Source organism: Prinia subflava, chromosome 17 (assembly GCF_021018805.1).
Source record: "Prinia subflava isolate CZ2003 ecotype Zambia chromosome 17, Cam_Psub_1.2, whole genome shotgun sequence".
In the NCBI taxonomy this organism is placed as follows: domain Eukaryota; kingdom Metazoa; phylum Chordata; class Aves; order Passeriformes; family Cisticolidae; genus Prinia; species Prinia subflava.
The window spans coordinates 14514000-14534314 of NC_086263.1; the positions used below are offsets into that span (position 1 = coordinate 14514000).

Here is a 20315-nt window from a genome sequence, read left to right on the forward strand (position 1 = left end):
GCCACGTGTTCCAACAGCTCCTTCTGCTCCGAGAACACCATTTCCGAGCACAGTTGATACTTTCCAGGCCAAATTCCTCGTTCAAACAAAAGTCAAAGCGATTTTGCCTTATTTTATCCAACCTCCCTTAGGATCGCCCAGCCAGGACTTCACATTTCAGCCCCAGGAGTGAGGGGACACGAGGGGACAGTGCCAGTGTGGCAGGGGACACTGGGCAGCCTGGGGGACAGGCAGAACATCCCTGCCTTCAGCCACAGCAACTGGGACATCTGGAGAGCACAGCAGAACATTCTGGAGCATCCTCTGCCTCCTGGTGAGCGCCCACCCCTGGGATTTGAACACACGGCTGCAGCAACCCTGCCCAGGGCCACCTGGATTTTTTTAAGCATCCCTCAGGCTCCCCAGGCTAAATTTTCCCTCTGTATCAAACCAGGGAGAAGAATTCAGTCTGAGGTTTCGAGGTAGACGTACAATTAGGAAAACACTCACTGCAGATGATGATGAATAACCCTGGGCTGGAGAACCTCGGAGAAGATCTGTTCTTCAGGAGGCTGTGATGACACAAAGCCTTCTGCAGGGCTGTTTTACAAGCTCTCCCCCGAGCCCAAACTTGTTAACCTTCATTTCCCTGCCTGTTTGCAGAGGAGTGACAGCTGCAGCCATAAATCCAGCACTCAGGTTTCCTGTCAGAGTTTAAAAAATCAAATGTGGATGAAACCCTGTGCTGTTACACCCTGACGAGCAAGGAGGAGGGGAGGGGAAAAAAAAAGAAAAAAAAAAAAAAAAAGGAGTGGGAGGAAATCCACGGCTTTAAAATAATTTCTGAAATACAAAAGGACTTGTGCAAGTCGGGTGGGGAAAATCCATGCACGGTTTGCTTCCCTCATTACCTGTCTGGGAGTCTGAGCCTGCCTGTCCATCACCAGGCTCAGCTCAGCCTCGGGAACAGGGAAAAGCTGCTCTTGGGAAAAGAAGGAGCTGGGGAACATCCCCCAGCCACCAAAGTCCCCCTGCTGCAGCCAGGGAGAGATTCCTGCTGCTCTGGGGGTGTCTGGGAGCCTGGGGAAGGCAGGGATGGAAATCCAGCCCGGAACGGGGGGCACAGCCAGGGGGAGAAGCAGAGACATGGGAATGCTGCTTTGGATATCTTACACAAGTGTTTGGGGGGTTGTGAGTTGCTCCCCTCACCACCTCTGGCTCTGATGCTTCCAGAGGCTCAGGCTGGGGTTTCTGGCTCGGGCTGGGGTTTCTGCCACGGGCTGGGGTTTCTGCCTCAGGCTGGGGTTTCTGGCTCGGGCTGGGGTTTCTGGCTCGGGCTGGGGTTTCTGCCACGGGCTGGGGTTTCTGCCACGGGCTGGGGTTTCTGCCACGGGCTGGGGTTTCTGCCACGGGCTGGGGTTTCTGCCACGGGCTGGGGTTTCTGTCACAGGCTGGGGTTTCTGCCACGGGCTGGGGTTTCTGCCACGGGCTGGGGTTTCTGGCACGGGCAGCACACCAGGAGCTCTGCCCCAGAGCCACCTGCGATGCTGATCCCTGCTCCTGGCAGCTCCCGGAGCCTTCAGCACCGGGGAGGGCTCTGCAGCAGCACAGGTCACTGCTGAGCAGATAATTGCCCAGCAACCCACGCTGTTCCTGGCCTCTCTGCCTCAAAATCATTTCCACAAACGACTTTCAACTCCCTGTCCTCCCAGCAGCAGTGACCCGGACAAACGATGCCCTCAGGGTGGAGGTTTTGCCCCCGAACCCTCCAGGAATGAAAGGAAAATGCTGATTATCTCCTATATCCTGCCCTCTCCCCGTGGTTTGATTTATTCTCGTTTATTGATTGGATTTAAGGTGGCTCAGGGCTGGGAAATTCCTGCCTGGTGTCCCTGGGGAACAAGAGAGAGCCGGGGATTTGTGCTCCAGGTGCAGTCCTGGGAGCTGCCAGCACCCTCTGGCCTCCCATCCCACCCCAATCCCAGGGAACTGGGACCAATCCTTGTATAGTCATGTCGAGAGACAGGGAATTACAGGATCCATCTGTCTGCAGCAAAGCCAATTCCCTCTGGAGTATATAAAATTAACTGTTTTTCTTTTTTTTTTGGATGTTGCCTTCTCTTTTTTACTACAGTCACAACTTTCAGATTTGCCTGACAAGGAGAAGACAAGGACGGGGAGGGAAGAGATGTGAATCTGCACAGGGATCAGGCAGGAGAGGAAACTCCTGGGAATGTGGTCCCCTGGCCCATCCTCCCCACCCCAAAAAAGCTCTGCCACTGATGCTGCGAGGCCTGTGCACAGCGTTTTTCCCAAATTGGGAGTCAGGCTGTCTTTAGGGCTGTAAACCAGACAGTGCAAACAAAAATAGAGCTCGAAAAGAATGCGAGCAGGGATGCCAAACCTCCCTCATTTCCAAGAGCCTTGCTCCTCTCACATCAGCCTCCTGCCCCACTCTTAGGAAAGCATCCCCACCTCGGAAGGCAGACCCCAGGAGGAGCTCTCAGGGTGACATTTCCAACTTCATCCATAATCCTGGGAAGTCCTGGGTGGAGGATCCTGGAGAAAACCTGAGGAAAATGCACGGCTGGGTTGGCAGCAGTGGGGAATGGAGCAGTTTGGGTGCCCAGGGGAGGGAGCTGCACTGGCACCTTGAGCATCCCTAACCCACACCTGGCTGGTTTTCCATGCCTTCACAAGGTTATTCCCTGTTCAATCTGCTTTAGAGGTGCAATCTCCCAGTTTTATCATTGCCTGCCATAACCCAAAGCCACTAAAATGGGAAAAGACTCCCAAGATCATCCAAACACCCCCAGCCCACATCATGAAATGCCACATCCACTGATTTCTCCAGCATTTCCAGGGATGGTGACCCCACCACTGCCCTGGGCAGCCCTTCCAGTGTTTAACCACTGTCCCAGTGAGGAAATAATTCCTAAAAATCCCACCTGACACATCCGACTGGCACTGAGCACATTGCAATCCTTGTCTCAGGGAATGAAAAAATCCCAGGAAACAAAGGCTGGATGCAGGAACAATCCTCAGCTGATGGTGATGCTGCTGCTCCAGCAGCTCCACCCCTCCTGTGGTAACCCAAACCACCAAAGTCTTCCTGCCTCAGCCTTTCACAGTTCCCTCTGCTCTCCCTGCCTTTGTCCCTGCTTTTCCTGGAGGCTCCTGTGAGGATGGGAGCTCCTGCCACGTGCGGGGGCTGCTGGAGGGACCTGGCCGGGGCACTGTGACCCCTCTGGGGTCCCTGATCACAGCTGGCCCCCGGAGCTGTTCCTGGAGCTTGTCCTTTGTCCCTGCCCCGCCAAGATGTGTTCTATTGCCATCTCTTGAAACCCACTGGGGAGGAGGTTTTTCTTTATCTCTTCCATGACCCGTTCCTCATAACTCTGGGGAGGATCTCTTCTGTCCATGGGCAGCTGTTAAACCCAGCTGGGGCAGGGCTCTTTATCCCTTCCAGGACCCAGCCTCCTCCAGGGGATCTCTGCTGTCCAGGGGCCATCCAGGCTCCCTGCAGGGCTGATCCAATTCCATCATCCATGGGAGATGCTGCACCCAGGGGAGGAGCCCAGCATTCCCACCTGGATAAACCCTGGGATTCAGAGCCCAGCACAGCCTGTGTGCTCTGCATTCCCAATGGATAAACCCTGGCATTCAGAGCCCAGCACAGCCTGTGTGCTCTGCATTCCCACCTGGATAAACCCTGGGATTCAGAGCCCAGCACAGCCTGTGTGCTCTGCATTCCCACCTGGATAAACCCTGGCATTCAGAGCCCAGCACAGCCTGTGTGCACTGCATTCCCACCTGGATAAACCCTGGCATTCAGAGCCCAGCACAGCCTGTGTGCTCTGCATTCCCACCTGGATAAACCCTGGGATTCAGAGCCCAGCACAGCCTGTGTGCTCTGCATTCCCACCTGGATAAACCCTGGCATTCAGAGCCCAGCACAGCCTGTGTGCTCTGCATTCCCACCTGGATAAACCCTGGCATTCAGAGCCCAGCACAGCCTGTGTGCTCTGCATTCCCAGAGGAAGAACAGACCCATCTCACCCCACTGCACCTTCAGAGGAAACTGCCCCTGCTCCAGGATCATCTCTGCTCCAACAGAGCCACATCTGTCACTGCAGGAGGGCTGGGATGGGCTGCTCCCAACACTCTGACCAACAGGGTGCCAGGTTTATTCTCACTCTGTCAGTGTTTTCCTTTTTTGTTTGCTAGATTTTTTTCTACTACAGCATTTTAATATTCCTAGTAAAGAACTGTTATTCCTATTCCCACATCTGTGCCTGAAAGCCCCTTAATTTCAAAATGATAATAATTCAGAGGGAGGGGGGGTTTACATTCTCCATTCCAAGGGAAGCTCTGGCTTTTCCCTGGCAGACACCTGTCTTTCCAAACGCAGACAGCTCCCAAACCCAGCCCCAGGTGAAAATCAGGGATTTGTCCAGCAGCAGAAGGCCCAGACTCACCAAAACCCCTCTCTGTGCCTGTGGGAGCCGCTTCACCCCCGTGTCCCTCTGCACAACCCTGCCCGGAGCACTCCAGAGCCACTGTCCCAGCAGGAGGGACTGGCTGGGATTTACACCCATTCCTGAGGGGATGCAGCTGCAGTCCTGGAGAGCTCTGCCCTCCTGGGCACTGGATCCCGCTGGGTTTATTTCACCTGCCAGCTGAAACTCAAACAACCCAGCCAGGGCCACCCCGGGCGCTGGGAGAGGGGTTTGAGTGGGATCTGGGGATGGATCCAGATGGGAATAAAACACATCTGGGGGTGCCCTGCACGCTGTGGGGCTGAGCACATCCCTGGAAAGCTGTCACTGTCCCTGCCTGGGGTTTGCATCCCAATCCCTGAGCAGGGAGAACATGATGGCATGAGCGAGGGGAAGCAACCACTGCAGGAGTGGGGAACGTGCCTGCATTTCCACAGGGAATATCGGGATATTCCCACAGCCAGTGAGCACTTCCAGAGGAATATCGGGATATTCCCACAGCCAGTGAGCACTTCCAGAGGAAGCCAGACCCCACTGCTCTGCCTCTGCACTGGGGGGAGCTGTGAGCTCAGCCCTGCCCTGCTGAGGTGCTGCTCCTGTCTGCTCCGAGCCCCAGGAATGGAAGGACCTCTGGGATCTCTTTCCCTTATATAGTAAAAAAAAATATACCAAGAGAAGGAAAACAGAGCAGGGGAGGAGCCCTTAAATTGGAGAAGAGGGGGAGAGAGGGGGCTCCGTGTGGTTTAGCTGTGACAGTGATCCAACACCGAGCCAGGACACCTGGATTTTCCCTGCCAGCATTTCCAGCTATCCTACCTCTGATCCCTGATTCCCTCTGAGGGGGGAATGACACCTTCCACGTGGAAATCTCCTCACGGGAGCTGCTGCTGGCTCTGATCAGGGGGGATCCCCAAGCTGGTGCTGACCTGACAGAAAGAGGGCCTGGATGTGCAATAAAACCACCCTGGGGCACAAAAGATGGAAAACATCCCTTTCTTCCCAAAGTCCCCAAGGAAAAGCCCTTCCCTGAGGTGGAGACAGAGCTCAGGTTATCCATAAGTGGTGGAAAAAGCCGGATTTCTGTCACTGATGTGTTTTTCACTTGGGGAGAGCTGTCCTCTCACTGCTGGGACCTTGGAGAAGGAGCAGGGGAGGGAGAGCTTGGAATGCAGCTGGCACAGCCCAAACACAAACCCCGAAGCTGCTGAGGGCAGGATGAGCCTCACACCATTTACACAACAACCACAAACACCCTGGGCTGAATTCTCACATCCCAGGCTGGGCTGGGGGAATCAGTTTTCCTCAAATCCTGCCAGCGTGTGAGTCCTTAAAATTGGATCCTGCAAAAATCTGGAGGACAGAACAATTTTTGCCAGCTGAAAGCGCGAATCTCAGCTCAGGGTAATATTTTATTGACTCACAACTCAAAAGGAATTTCAGCAATTTGCTTCAAACACTGCTGAAAAATTCTGCTCTGCTTTCGGAGTGAGTGCTGAGCTTTCCATGCCAAACCAATTTTTCAAGCCAAAATTGGCAAACGCTAAAACAGGACGTCACTGCTGAAGCGAGCGCTACCTTCAATCACACAGAATGACTTTTACTCCAGAATAATAAAATGCTCCACTCAAAACTAACACTCCTCTCACTCTGACAAGCCACGGACCACTGGGTGCCCCTCAAGGTCAGCTCCAAGCTGCTCCAAAGGCAGCTGCTCCCAACGAAACACGCCATGGATGAGGGATCAGAAAAGCAATTAAAAGCTCTTTGAACAGCAATAGCTCGGAACAAATACTAATTTGTACTTCTCTGCTGAGGAGAGAATATAAAACAACGTTCCTAGTGCCATTTGATGTAAATGGAGCCTTTTATGTGGGATCATTACGAGTATCAACAGCTCCTTCAGCAAATTCTTCTGGGAAGCCGAGTGGGGGGCTCGTGGATCGTTTCCCTCTGTGGGGATAACTCCAGCAGCTCTCCCGGGAAATGAGGGGCTCTGCCCTTCCCCTGGATAACCACGGAGCTGGAAACCCAGGCAGGCTGGAGGAGCAGCAGTTCTACCTCGGGGCACTCAGTGACACCGACTCTGGGAGCAGAAAATGGGATCGGAATTTTGGGAACGCCCTGGGATAGGATCCCTGTGCCGGTATCCCAGCCCTCCATCCCAAAGGGGGATTGATGCCTTTGGAGCGCCCTGTCCCCTGCTCAGTGCTGCAGTGCCGTGGCACATTCTCAGCTCCTCTCTGGAGAGTTGTCAGCTGCAATGAAATGCAGAACAAAACTCATCCAATGTTCTGAAAGCGCCTGGAAGATTAATGCAAGGATCGCCTCCCTCTTTGCACTTGGCTCTCCTCGTCTCTGGGAGTGCTGGGGATGGACGAATTAATAAATCAATAAATCAATAAACTGATTAATTGATTAATTAATTAATTAATACAGCACAAGAGGGGGAAAGAAACCCACCCAGAGACTCCACAGCGGGCAATGAACTTCTGAAATCCAAGCTGTGCTGCTGCTAATGAACAGCGCCCTGGAAGCTCTGAATTCCCAGCCACGGACCAGGTGGGGCTGGCTCTGAACCCTGCGGATGTGCTGGGCAGGATCTGACTCTCCTAACTCCTGGAATGCCAAGGAAACCCTTCCTGCCACCAAGGGACTGTGCTGCCGTGAGGAAAGATCTGCAAAGCACTTCTGGCATGTCCTCACCTCCCCCAGGAGCTGTCCCCGGCAGGCAGGGGACTGGATCCCCTCGAGGGAATGACAGGGATTGGAACAAGGGTTTGGAATTCGTGTCAGGAAGAGATTCTCCCCTAGGAGGGTGGGGAGGCCCTGACACAGATCCCCAGAGGAGCTGTGGCTGCTCCATCCCTGGAAGTGTCCAAGGCCAGGCTGGACAGGGCTTGGAGCAGCCTGGGACAGTGCCAGGTGTCCCTGCCTGTGGCTGGGGGGGATGAGATGATGATGATAATGATGATGATGATGATGATGATGTTGATGTTTCAAGTCCTTTCCAACCCAAACCATTCCATGATTCCATGACTCCACCCAAGCTCCGTGCACTACAGGGGGTGCTGCCTTTTAGCCCAGAGCAGCCAGGTGGGAATTTCACATTCCCATAAAAACACAGACCAAAGTCCTGAGAGGCCTTGGATATGGACAGGGCTCTCTTTGCCTGGAGGCAGCACCCGGGGCTGTGGCAGCCTCAGCTCCTCCCCATCTCTGCTCCCTGGGGCAGGGATGGGTTGCAGGGAATGGGATGGAGTTGTCTCACGGGAGGGTTAGGTTGGATTTCAGGGAAAGGTTCTTCCCCAGAGGGTGCTGGGCAGTGCCCCAGGGCTGCCAGAGCTCCGGGGGTGTTTGGACACCCCTCCCAGGGATGCCCGGGGTGCGGTTTTGGGGTGTCTGTGCAGGGTGATCCCTGTGAGTCCCTCCTAACTCAGGATGTTCTGAGATGCAGAAAAGTCCCAGGAGCCCGGGGGGGGGGGGGTTTCCTCCAGCCTGGCACCTTCCACCCACGATTCCCTCATCCACAGGATCCGGACAGTGATGCTCCACTGCCTCAAGAGGGCTCCGTGAGACTTCTCTGCACAGCTCTGCCTCGTCCCGGGATGGGAGCAGCCACAGCAGCAGGGCCAGCCCTGCTCCTCTCCCTCCCCTCACCCTTCCCACACACACAGGGCGATGCTTTGGCCCTGAGCAGCTCCAATAAAAATCCACTTTCTGTGTCCGTCTATCTGCAAAGCCACTGGTGACTGTGGAGGAGTTGGGGAAAAAAAAAGAAAAAAAAAAAAGGCAAGAAGCCATGAATAAATTTTATCAAAGGGATTGGGCATTTCCCTATGGACAATGAGGTTTGGGATGGGCTTCCCTGGGGCTGCTGCTCTGGTTTGTTTGATACAACCAGAATGGCCTGAAAGAAGTGCTCCAAGTCAAGAGCAGAGAAGCTGCTGAAGCTCTCTCACTCTGAATAAAGGGTGGGAAGTGTTGGTGGGACAGGTTTCCCAGGAAAGTTGTGGATGTCCCATCCCTGGAAGTGTCCAAGGCCGAGCTGGACGGGGCTTGGAGCAGCCTGGGACGGTGGAAGGTGTCCCTGCCCAGGGCACAGTGCTGGGACTGGATGAACTTTAGAATTCCAGACCATTCCAGGATTGTGTGGTTGTGTTTTGCAGGGATTCAGGGCCCAGCAGAGCCCTCCCCAGGCTGCCACCAGCAAGCACAGAGCACAGGCTTCCCTGGATTCCCTAAAAACTGCCCTTGGACTAACATGGGAGCAAGGAAAACCCAGGAGAGCCGCAGAGCAGCTCCAAAATCCTTTTCACTTGGGGAATGGCCTCTGGATTTGGGAGGAGGGAGAAGACAACAGCAACACCCACAGCTGGTCACAGCCTGGAGAGGCTCAGACCTTCCCACCTGGAATATTCTGGGCAGCATCCAGAAAATTCTGATCCCAAACGGAGCCGTCCTCCCTCCCCTCCTCCCCAACACCTCGCTGGGGCTTTGCCCTGACAGCTCCTCCTGCTCCCCACACCAGCCAGCCCCACCTCGAGCCTCGCAGCCAATTCTCACCCCGGGGGCTCCCAAATCCCCCCCCTTTGCCCACAGATTCCTGTGCCCAGCCTGGGAGCCCTGAGCCATTTCCCATTGGATTTGGGACAGAGGGCTTGGGTGAGGTGTCACCAACTCCTCTGACACTCCAGCCTCATTATCCCGCTGCCCCAGGCACGTGCAAGAACTTTTCCAGGTTTCACTTCCAAATTCCTCCCTTTTTATTGGGCAGTGCCTGCGAGCAGAGCTGGCAGGGATCCGACGCTCCGCAGCCAAAAAAGCTTCGGAAACTTTATTGCCATTGGCTTTGAGATGCCCTAAAGCCAAGCTTTTACAAGGTGGAATCCAATAAAAGCCAGCCAGCTACAGCCCTCCTTTGTTAGCAGCAAGGCTGTAATTATCCCAGTTCGCCTTTCCGGGGCTGATTGGGGACACACTCCGTGTGATCCCTGCATTTTCTCCCTGCTGCCTGCCTCAGGTTTTCCCCCAGCTCCCATCACGGCAAAATCCAGGGGCTGACAAAGCTGTATCCGCCTGACAAAGGAGTAGCCATGCAGAAATGAGGGATGAATGGCCTATTCAGGAGCCACTGCCAAGGTGGTTTATTCCCAATTTTAGAACTTCTTGTGGAACAGCAAAGCAGGATTCGACAGGGAGCTGACAGGGACAGCTCAATCCCTGCTGGATTTGGACACTCTGCTGTAATTCTGATTTGTCGTTGCATGGCTGAGGTTGTTTTAGCTGAGTCCTGGGGTTTGGTTTTTTTTTTTTGGAAAGAAAATAAGTCTTAGCCTAAAATAGGGGGTGTTAAAGCGCAGAAATGGAGAGAAAATGAAATAACAGCACTCCAGAGGGCTGCTTGTCATGGTCCTGAGCAGTGCTTAATCCTGGGAAATGATGGAGAAGGAGCTGCAGAGCTTTTTGTCCTGCCTTTGGGTGGATTATGCTGCCTCTGCTCCTCATTCCCAAACGGACAGGCCATGGAAGAGAGGAGGAGAAGCTTTAAAAATAACCCTGACCTGGTCGTGACCCCGCAGGGAAGGTTTTGGTGGAGCACTGGATGCCTTTGATCCCAGAAAAACAGATCCCGGCCTCGTTGTGTCAGGTGCGGGAAACGCATCCCGGAGGCGGCACGAGAAATTCCCGAGCACACCTCGAGAGAAGAGTGGAAAATCCCCGAGTTTTCCAAGCAAGAAAGGCCCGGGAGAACAGAACTTTGCCAGGGTGACCAACTGGGGATGTTCCTTTGTTCCTTTCAGCTCCCTCTCCCACGGCACAGCCTCTCCAGCTCCGTGTCCTGCCATCCCAACTCCGGGAAGAACGGCCCCATTCCTCTTCCCTCCCTCCAAACACTTCAATAAAATCCTACTCACACCCTGTGAGAGCAAATTAAAGGGTCTGGAGCCTTCAGAGACACAGTAATTTCTTTTTCTTTGTTGCTTTTGGTATCGCCTGGTAGTTTAAGTCTCATTTGAAGATCCAGATCAAAGAGGAAATTTCTGCCTGGGTTATCTCCAGCACAGCCTCAGACCAAAGGTATTTCCACCACGAAAAATTCCTTTTTCTATCAATAACTCCCAGCCAACGAGCAGCCAGGCTCTGAGCACACATGTCCAACACACACATTTCAGCTCTGCACACCCCAGGTGTCCCACACCTCCTCACGGATCATCTTCAGCCCCACTCCCAACAACGAAAATCCTCCCAACATCACTTTATACCTGTCTGCCCCCTTTTAAGTTTTGAGCCCGCTTTGCTTTTCTCTCAATCCCATCTCACAGCAGAAAAAGAGCAAATAATTCTCGTAGGCACTCAAACCACTGCACATAATTCAGGAAACAGAAATTGGTGAACATGAAACCACTGCAGCCACCCCTCCAGCACCCCCCGACCGCCGAGGCCGCTGACCTGCTCGTGGTACTCGATGCCCATGCTGAGGGTGTTGATGAGGATGGCGATCATGATCCCGCGGTTGAAGTATTTGCTCTCCACGATCCTCTTGAGTTTGGCGCCGAACGCCTTCCACAGCTTCATCACCTTGTTCCTCTCCTTGGCCTTCTTCTTCCTCCTCCTCCTCCTGCCCCGCTGCTGCTGCTGCTGCTGCAGCTGGTCGCGGCGGTCGCCGTGCCGCAGGTCCTGCGTGAACTCGTAGACGCCGTTGCTGTCGGAGTCGGCGTCGCTGTCGGAGGCGCTGGGGGCCGCGTCGGGCTCGTCGGGCAGGCTGGCGCAGAAGGGGCACTCGTGCAGCTCGCAGCTGAGCCGCGGGCCCGGCAGCGCCCCGGCACCGCTCAGCCCCGACAGCCCGCTGGGCGTGCGGCGGAGACCTGCGGGACACGGCAGCGTCAGCGCCGGGGCACCGGGGGACAGCGGGGGACAGCAAACACTGAGGGACAGCAAGGGACACGGAGGGACAGCGGGGGACAACGAGGGACAGTGGGGGACAGCGAGGGGCAGCAAACACTGAGGGACAGCAAGGGACACGGAGGGACAGCGGGGGACAACGAGGGACAGCGGGGGACAACGAGGGGCAGCGAGGGGCAGTGAGGGGCAGCACACACCATGGGACAACGAGGGACACCATGGGACACCAAGGGACACAGAGGGACAGCACACACCGAGTGACAGCGGGGGACACGGAGGGACAGCGAGGGGCAGCAAACACCGAGGGACAGCAGGGGACAGTGGGGGACAGCGAGGGGCAGCGAGGGGCAGCACACACCATGGGACAACGAGGGACACCATGGGACAACGAGGGACACCATGGGACAACGAGGGACACCACGGGTCACCGAGGGACACAGAGGGACAGCACGCACTGAGGGGCACCAAGGGACACCATGGGACACCGAGGGACACCGAGGGACACCACACACTGAGAGACACAGAGGGACACCATGGGACACCATGGGATACAGAGGGACACTGCTGAGAGCCACCACACACCAAGAGACACCATGGGACACCAAGAGGCACCGCGGAACACAGCTGAGAGCCACCATGCACTGAGAGCCACCGATAGCCACCAAAGGCCACTGCTGAGAGCCACCACACACTGAGAGTCACTGTGTGCCACTGAGAGCCACCATGCACCGAGAGTCATTGAGAGACACCACCAAGAGCCACCACGGAGAGCCACTGTGTGCCACGAGCCACTGAGAGCCACCACCGAGAGCCACCGAGAGCCATCTCGTGCACCAAAAGCCACCGTGAGCAGCCAAAATCCACCAAGAGCCACCATGTGTCAGGAGACCTTGTGCACCAAAAGCCACCATGCACCAAGAGCCACCGCGAGCCACTAAGAGTCACCATATGCCAACGTGAGGTCACTCCCCATTGTCCTGTTATTCCCTGGGAGCAGAGCCCTCCCCACCCCGGGCTGTCCCCTCCTGTCAGGGAGTTGTGCAGAGCCACAAGGTCCCCCCAAGCCTCCTTTTCTCCAGGCTGAGCCCCCACAACTGCTCCTCACAGGAGTTATTCTCCAGACCCTAAAAAAGCCCTCCATCCATCTCTCCTCCCAAGCTGCTCTGGTTTTACCTCATTTTCCCCTCTTGGTCCCTTTTCCCACCCTCTATTCCCTCCACAGACTGTGGCTCTCATTTTGTGTCCTGGGCTGAGGGACGAGTGACCGACCCATCCCTCCCTTTCCATTATTCCTGATTATCCCTGAGCAGGCTCCCATCACTAACGCTCTCTGAGCTCTATCCAGCTGTTCCACCCAACTTAGCCACGGCTGCCACTTAGTTCCTAATGAGGAGGGAGAGGGAGAAGGGACCCAAGGTGGCTGCAGACCACGGATCACAGCTCGGAGAGTCACTGAGTCCCCTCAGTCTCCTTCAGCCTCTAATAAAGCTCAGGTGGATTTTAAAACAGGGGGTTTAAAATCAAACACGAGTTTTGTGGTGTGAGGAGAAATGCTGGTTGTCCTGGAGCCAGGGAATGGAAGGACAGGGACGAGAGTAACTGGGATGATTTGGGTGGAGCGCCACCCAGATTTTATTTCCTCATATTTAAGAATCCAATCCTCAAGTTTCCTCGTATTTAGGAACGTTATTCTCAGTCTCCTTATTTTTAAGAGCCAGATATTAAGGCAGGAAAAACCTCCAGCATGAGCACACTCCTGGGAGCATGGGATCCTTCCCACAAAATTCCTTTTAGGCACCAATTCCTTGAGATTCAGGGGTGTAAGGCTAAGGGACAATTTTCCCCTCTCACAGAACCATGGAAAAAACCTCTAAGCTCACCAAGTCCATGAACCCAGCACTTATTAACCCCCAAGTGCCACATGCACGTGGTCCCTGTCTGATGGTGACCACTTGGCTCAGTTTTGGGGAGCCCAGGCTAAAAGCAGAGGCTGCTCCTGGCTCGGAGCCCTGGAGCTCGGAGCTCACCCACCTCCAGCCACGGCGCCAAACCAAGCCAAGGCATCCCTGCGCCGGAAAACCGGGATGTGGCAGGAGCCTAAACACGTTTTCCTTGCCTAAAATGTGTCACACGGATATCAGAAGGGCCTTGGAGGACGGGGCTGGCTCCTGGGCACTGCCTCAAAGCCACGGCCAGGATTTGGGACATTCTGCCCCTTGCACGCTGTTCCTGAGCCGCGGGGGGAAGGCTGAGCCCAGCCCAGCACAGGGAGGGGGTTGCCAGATGGCTTTCAGTGCTATCAAAGTGTTAAAAGTGATATGAGAAGCCCTGGCGCCGCAGATGTCTTCAAAATACCAGAGTCTCCTTGGCTGCCTGCTAAAATAACCTCCAGCGTTGCAGGGCACGGGAACACGGGGAACAGGCTGTACTCGGAGCTCTTCAAACCCACAACAAAAGAGGCAGGAGAACGCTCTCTCCCACCGCTGCATCCTTCCCAGCAGACACCAACCCCGCCGGCAGCTGGGGCTGGGAGAGCCTGGGCTGTTCATGTTCCTTAAAGCTCTCAATTATCACTTCTCTGCTCTCCTTGCACGAGTGTTGTGCTCAGCTCGCTCTGTTTGTCGACTTGGGAGAGGAGGGAGAGAATTAAAGGGTCTTTGTTTGCCCCCCAAAAAGGCTGAGGGAGGGTTGGGAGAGCTCAGGATTCTCCCTCGTGAATCTTTGCTGAGTTTTAGGGATTGGAGAAATGGGAACTGGGGGCTGTGCCTGGCAGAGCTCCACCCTGGCACTTAAAGATGATCCCAGAGCCTGGAGGTCACATCCAGAACTCCTGGAGGTCACGGCCAGCACCCCTGGAGGTCACGGCCAGCCCTCCTGGAGGTCACATCCAGCCCTCCTGGAGGTCACATCCAGCACTCCTGGAGGTCACATCCAGCACTCCTGGAGGTCACATCCAGAACTCCTGGAGGTCACATCCAGCACTCCTGGAGGTCACATCCAGCACTCCTGGAGGTCACATCCAGAACTCCTGGAGGTCACGGCCAGCACCCCTGGAGGTCACATCCAGAACTCCTGGAGGTCACATCCAGCACCCCTGGAGGTCACATCCAGAACTCCTGGAGGTCACGGCCAGCACTCCTGGAGGTCACATCCAGAACTCCTGGAGGTCACATCCAGAACTCCTGGAGGTCACGGCCAGCACCCCTGGAGGTCACATCCAGAACTCCTGCAGGTCACGGCCAGCACTCCTGGAGGTCACGGCCAGCACTCCTGGAGGTCACGGCCAGCACCCCTGGAGGTCACGGCCAGCACTCCTGCAGGTCACGGCCAGCACCCCTGGAGGTCACATCCAGAACTCCTGGAGGTCACGGCCAGCACCCCTGGAGGTCACGGCCAGCACTCCTGGAGGTCACGGCCAGCACTCCCTGTGCAGAACTGAACCAGCCCTGTGGAGCCACTCCCTCAGGAGTGGCTGAGTGGGAAGAAGGGCCTGGAAAGAGTCAAATCCATGGAAAGGAAAAGCCGGGCAGTCCCAGGGTCCCCAGGTCTGCCCCGAATCCGTCCCCAGCCCGTTTCCCTCGGGATGGATGAGCAGCCTCTCCCCGCCTTCCCGCCCTTCCCAGCTGTGAGCACACTTCTGGAAGAGACAAAACAATTCCAGGAGATTTGTTTAAAGCGTTTTGGCATCCTCTGGGCTGAAATCCCTCTGTGGAAAGAGGACAGTGTAATTGCATTATTAATGACAACTCAATCTAATCCCAGCTTTCAAAGAACCACCCCAGGCTACGGGAAAAGCTCCTCAATCACTGAATTGGCTCGGGGATGTCACAGTTGGGACTGGGATTTGGGCCTTTCTTCTCCTAAAAAGGACCCCAGCAGCAAGCAGGAGGATCCAAACTCTGACTTCAACAGCTCTCCTGCTTTCTTTCCCCATTCCAGCCTTCTGCAGAGCCTGGCTTTTTTATCTCAAGGTAAAAACGCATTCTCCTAAAAACCTTCATTAATTTGCGCAGCTCAGGATGAAAGCAGTGATTTATATGAAGTCCTTGCTGAACAACAGAGCTGTTGGCAGTAACCTTGCCCCCCGTGCCAAGCTCCCGAGAGTTCGGAAGCGTCTGCCCGAGGCAGTTTCTATAAACAATCCACTTTTACCCTTTTGTGTGGTCCTTAAAAACAACAAAAATTAACAAAGGCAATTTACCCAACCTCTCTGTCAAGCAGCCTTTCCTGTGAACCCCCCCAAGCCAGGCTTGGTATTTTTTTTTCAGCACATCCATCACCAGGGTAAATATTTGTGTCCATGCAGACGCAAATAAACAGTTTTGGGAAAACACAGGCATTGAGAAAACCAAATGATGAGTTTGGCTTAAAGAGATTAAAAAATAGAAGCTGGATCTTTGTGACTTTTCACTGTCGGAGGGCTTAAGAGTATTTTGCAGCTTTTTAGCTCCAGCCACGAGGGCTGGAAAAACATTTTATAAAATATAAAATCCAAGTGTTGCGTGTAATCACTGCTCCAGTGGGTGATTTATATGTGAGGGGAGATAAAACCTCACTGACTGTGCCGGGCTGGCTGTGTCTGTGCAGAGAGGATGGGGCACAGGCACTCAGCAGTTCCCCAAAATGCTGCCCAGATTGGATGGAGCCCCAAATCTGCAGGAAAACTCAGCCCCACGTTTCTCCTGCAGGCAGGAAAAGCCTGGGATGCGCAGCTCTGCTCCTGTCCTGCCCTCCACGCGTCCTCTGAGCGCTGAACCTGCTGCTCCTCCTTGCCAAAATGAAATTCAGAGGCTCCAGGGCCCATCAGAGCAGAACTGGAAGTGTCTGGTTCGGGTTTTTTCAGTGCCTGCCTGTTCTGAACGTCTGAGTTTGCCTTATCTTGTGTTTCTCCTGCAGATTGCACCTGCTCATCCTTTTCAAGGCAGCATCTCCAGCCCCTGGGGGTTCTCTGCTGGAGCTGCAGCTCCTGCGCTCACTGGAGGTGAGAATCCCTGAATCCCAGGGGCTGCAGAGCTCTGGGTTTGGGTGGGGAGAGCGGGAGCACCTCCAGGATATCACAGAGCACACGAGAGCTCAATCCTGATTCTGTAACCACAGCAAAGGGGCCTCCAGCAGTGGCCTGCACCATCCATGATTGTAAATCCGAGGGTTTTCCTGTCCCACCTCTGGCTCCAGCACACTCACAACGATCCCAACCCTCAGTACCTCATTAAAACCTCAACTCCAGAGCCATTTACCCTTCTCCCAGCTATCCTAAACAAAACAAAACAAACCAACAACAAAAAAACAACAACAACAACAAAAAAAACACCAAACCCTCACACGGAATCATTAGGTTGGAAGAGACCTCCAAGATCATCCAGCCTAACCCCAACTAAACCATGGCACATCCAGGATTTTCATAAACACATCCAGGGATGGTGACTCCACCACCTCCCCAGGCAGGCCATTCCAACACTTCATTACCCTTTCTGGAAAAAAAGTATTTTAATATCCAGCCTATATTTCCCTTGGCCCAGCTTGAGAATGTGTCCCCTCATTCTGTCGGTGCTGCCTGGAGAAAGAGACCAACCCCACCTGAGCACAGCCACCTTCCAGGGAGTTGTAGTGATGAGATCACCCCTGAGCCTCCTTTTCTCCAGGCTAAACAATCCCAGCTCCCTCAGCCCTTCCTCACAGGGTTTGTGCTCCAAGCTCTTCCTCTGGATGTGCTCAAGGGTCTCAATGTCCATCCTGAACTGAGGGGACACAGCTGGACACAGCACTCAGTGTCCATCCTGAACTGAGGGGACACAGCTGGACACAGCACTCAATGTCCATCCTGAACTGAGGTCCCAGAACTGGACACAGCACTCAATGTCCATCCTGAACTGAGGGGACACAGCTGGACACAGCACTCAATGTCCATCCTGAACTGAGGGACAGAGCTGGACACAGCACTCAGTGTCCATCCTGAACTGAGGGACAGAGCTGGACACAGCACTCAATGTCCATCCTGAACTGAGGTCCCAGAACTGGACACAGCACTCAATGTCCATCCTGAACTGAGGGACAGAGCTGGACACAGCACTCAATGTCCATCCTGAACTGAGGGGACACACTGGACACAGCACTCAGTGTCCATCCTGAACTGAGGTCCCAGAACTGGACACAGCACTCCAGGTGTGGCCTCACCAATGCCAAGCACAAGGGAAGAACGACCTCCTGGTCACAGCCCCCTCCAGCCCTTACCGTGTTCTCCCACCAGCTGCTGCAGCTTCCCGTAGGAATCCAGCCCCAGGCTCCCCGGGCTGTTCACCACGGCCACCGGAGAATTCCCGTTCCTCTTCCCTTTGCCCAGCGGCGCGGGGCCGGCCCTGCCGCCGGGGGAGGGCAGGATGGTGGGGTAGTTCATGCTGCCGTGGCCGGGCTGGGCTGGCACTTTGGTGGCACTGGTGGCCCTGCAGGCGCCGGGGGGTCCCTCCACGTGGCAGTCGGCGTGGTAGATGCTGTGCACGGCGCCGGCGTCGGCGCGGGGAGCGGCGGGGCCCTGCGGCCCGGGAGAGGCGGGAGGGGGAAGCATCAGCTGCTGGCCGGGCTTCAGCACCTGCTGGGAAAGATGGGAGCGTGACAGGGGAGTTTTACAGGTGAGTGTGTGTAGCAGAAGGCTCTCTGAGTGTGGGACCTGAGAGAGGAATGGAGGTGGAAGCAGGTTTTGATAGAGAAGAATAAAAGATTTCTAAATTAAGAATTGCTGAGCCAGTTGTTACTGGACAACTAAGAAGGCAAAGGTTAAGTCAAGCTTAAGGAAGAAGGTTTTATGGCTGGAGCAAAGGAGGTGTTGACCACAAGAAGATGTTTTTAGCAAGCAGAAATAAGTCTTAAGAAAAGCAGAAGGTACCACAGGCAAACAAACACATCGATGTAGCAACTAGAAAAAAAGCCTAAGAATTTTCCGCTTCAAGAAAACAGAAAAACAACTTTAAGCTTAATCTGTAACAGACTAACTCATTGGACAGTAATGGCCATAACATGGTGATGACAGCGGTTCTGGCAGGCTGGAGGTGATGGTAAAGATGCTGTGTATGATGCTGGTTGGTTGTTGTGTATTAAGATGCTCAGCAAAGAGAACTACACAATGCATTATAAAAAGAAATAAAGTATAATGCATTGTAACCAGAACTAACTCAGCCTCAGGCTTGCCTCTAAGCTGTGCTGGCAGCTTTAGGCGTGGCTCAGCCGCCCATGACTGCTGTAACACCTTCCACACCACAAGCAGCGTTTGGAAAAGCCGCTGTTGTCCCACCCTCTCCCCCAGGCTCCCGCCATCACCTGCAGCTCCAGCTGGCAGATCTCGGGGTTGGCGCGGGGCCCCCGCGGGCTCCCGTTGCTGATGTGGTAGTGGTGGTGGTGGTGGTGGTGGTGGTGGTGGATCAGGTGGTGGATGGACGTGATCCTCCTCCTGCCGCGCGGGCCCTGCCCGCCGCCGCCGCTGTTGGGGTTGACCTTTTTGCGGCGTTTGCTCTGCCAGTTGTTGTAGAGGCGGATGGTTCTCCTCTTCACCTTCCTGAAGATGTGGCAGATGTACTTGAGCAGCTCCTCGTAGCAGCTGCCCGGCTCCGAGAAGCTGGCGATGGTGCTGTCGTTGGACAGGTAGCGCGCGCGCTGCTCCTGCATCAGCTGGTTCTCCCGCTGCTTGGTCTCCGAGAACTGCGTGGCGATCACCACCAGGCACAGGTTGATCATGAAGAAGGAGCCCACCTGGGCAGGAAACAGCGACAGGACTCAGCAGGTGTTAAGGTCTGGTTTCTTTTTTTTCCTTGCCAAGGTCGGGATTAATACACAGGAAATGCGGGTTTTGAGTCCGGACTTGGATATTTATTATTTCTTATCTATTTACAGACTCACAAGGCATGAGCTCTAACAAACAAGTTAGAGAAACGAGGTAAAATGGAGCACATCTGACTCTTCCCAAGGTTGTTTAAGTGCTAATTACCCAATAATGTGGTGACACCTATATTATTTAGATTTTTGACCCCATAATGACCATCCAAGGCCAGCAATGCAGACCTTTTTCACCCAATTACAGAAAACCACCCAAACCCGTGGAGAAGGTGGTGGAGAGGGAAGAAGGTGGAGAGGGAAGACGGTGGAGAGGGAAGACGGTGGAGAGGGAAGAAGGTGGAGAGGGAAGAAGGTGGAGAGGGAAGAAGGTGGAGAGGGAAGAAGGTGGAGAGGGAAGAAGGTGGAGAGGGAAGAAGGTGGAGAGGGAAGAAGGTGGAGAGGGAAGAAGGTGGAGAGGGAAGAAGGTGGAGAGGGAAGAAGGTGGAGAGGGAAGAAGGTGGAGAGGGAAGAAGGTGGAGAGGGAAGAAGGTGGAGAAGAAGGACTCAGACAATGCCCAACATCCTCCATCCTGACTCACATGCATTACTAAATACTAAACCCCCAAATTCTCAGTTTCTGGAATTCCAGCAGGCAGGGGTTGCATGGAGCGAGGGGAGCTCCTCGCTGCCACTCTCAGAATTCCCAGGATTTCCAAATGCTGCCAAATCCCAGGGTCTGCCCCCCAAATGTGCTGTCACCGGGACTCTCCAAAGAAATGAGGCACATTGAGGAGGTTAAAGGAGGAAAAGTTTGGACTTTTTTTGGCACAGACACATCCAGGTGAAAAGACCAAGAGTGAGAGGAAACCCCTGAATTCTGAATCCTGCCTGGCTCTTCCCAGTGGAAAAAACCAGGGAACAACTTCACCCCCCAAGGACAAGGAAAAGCAGCACCTGCCAAGTCATACTTACTATGATGAGCAATATAAAATATATAAAATTGTAAAAAGAGTGTGCATCCATCACGTAATACATGATGTCCACCCATCCTTCCAGGGTTATCACCTGCAGGGAGTCACAGAAACAGAGTGTGAGGACAAAAGTCACCAAAAAGTTATTAAATATCGATTT

The 20315-nt window shown here is 54.4% G+C and overlaps 1 protein-coding gene across 2 annotated transcripts in view; it reads right to left on the reverse strand.

Annotated features, from left to right (window-relative positions):
* CACNA1H (calcium voltage-gated channel subunit alpha1 H) overlaps nt 1-20315 on the reverse strand; it is a 151408-nt gene that overhangs the window by 66121 nt on the left and 64972 nt on the right. For both annotated transcript variants that reach the window (XM_063414045.1, XM_063414046.1), the window contains exons 8-11: nt 20157-20249; nt 18693-19121; nt 17613-17967; nt 10929-11344 (exon numbers count right to left, since the gene is read on the reverse strand). In XM_063414045.1, the coding sequence (XP_063270115.1) occupies nt 10929-11344; nt 17613-17967; nt 18693-19121; nt 20157-20249 (1293 nt within the window). The remainder of the gene's footprint in view (nt 1-10928; nt 11345-17612; nt 17968-18692; nt 19122-20156; nt 20250-20315) is intronic.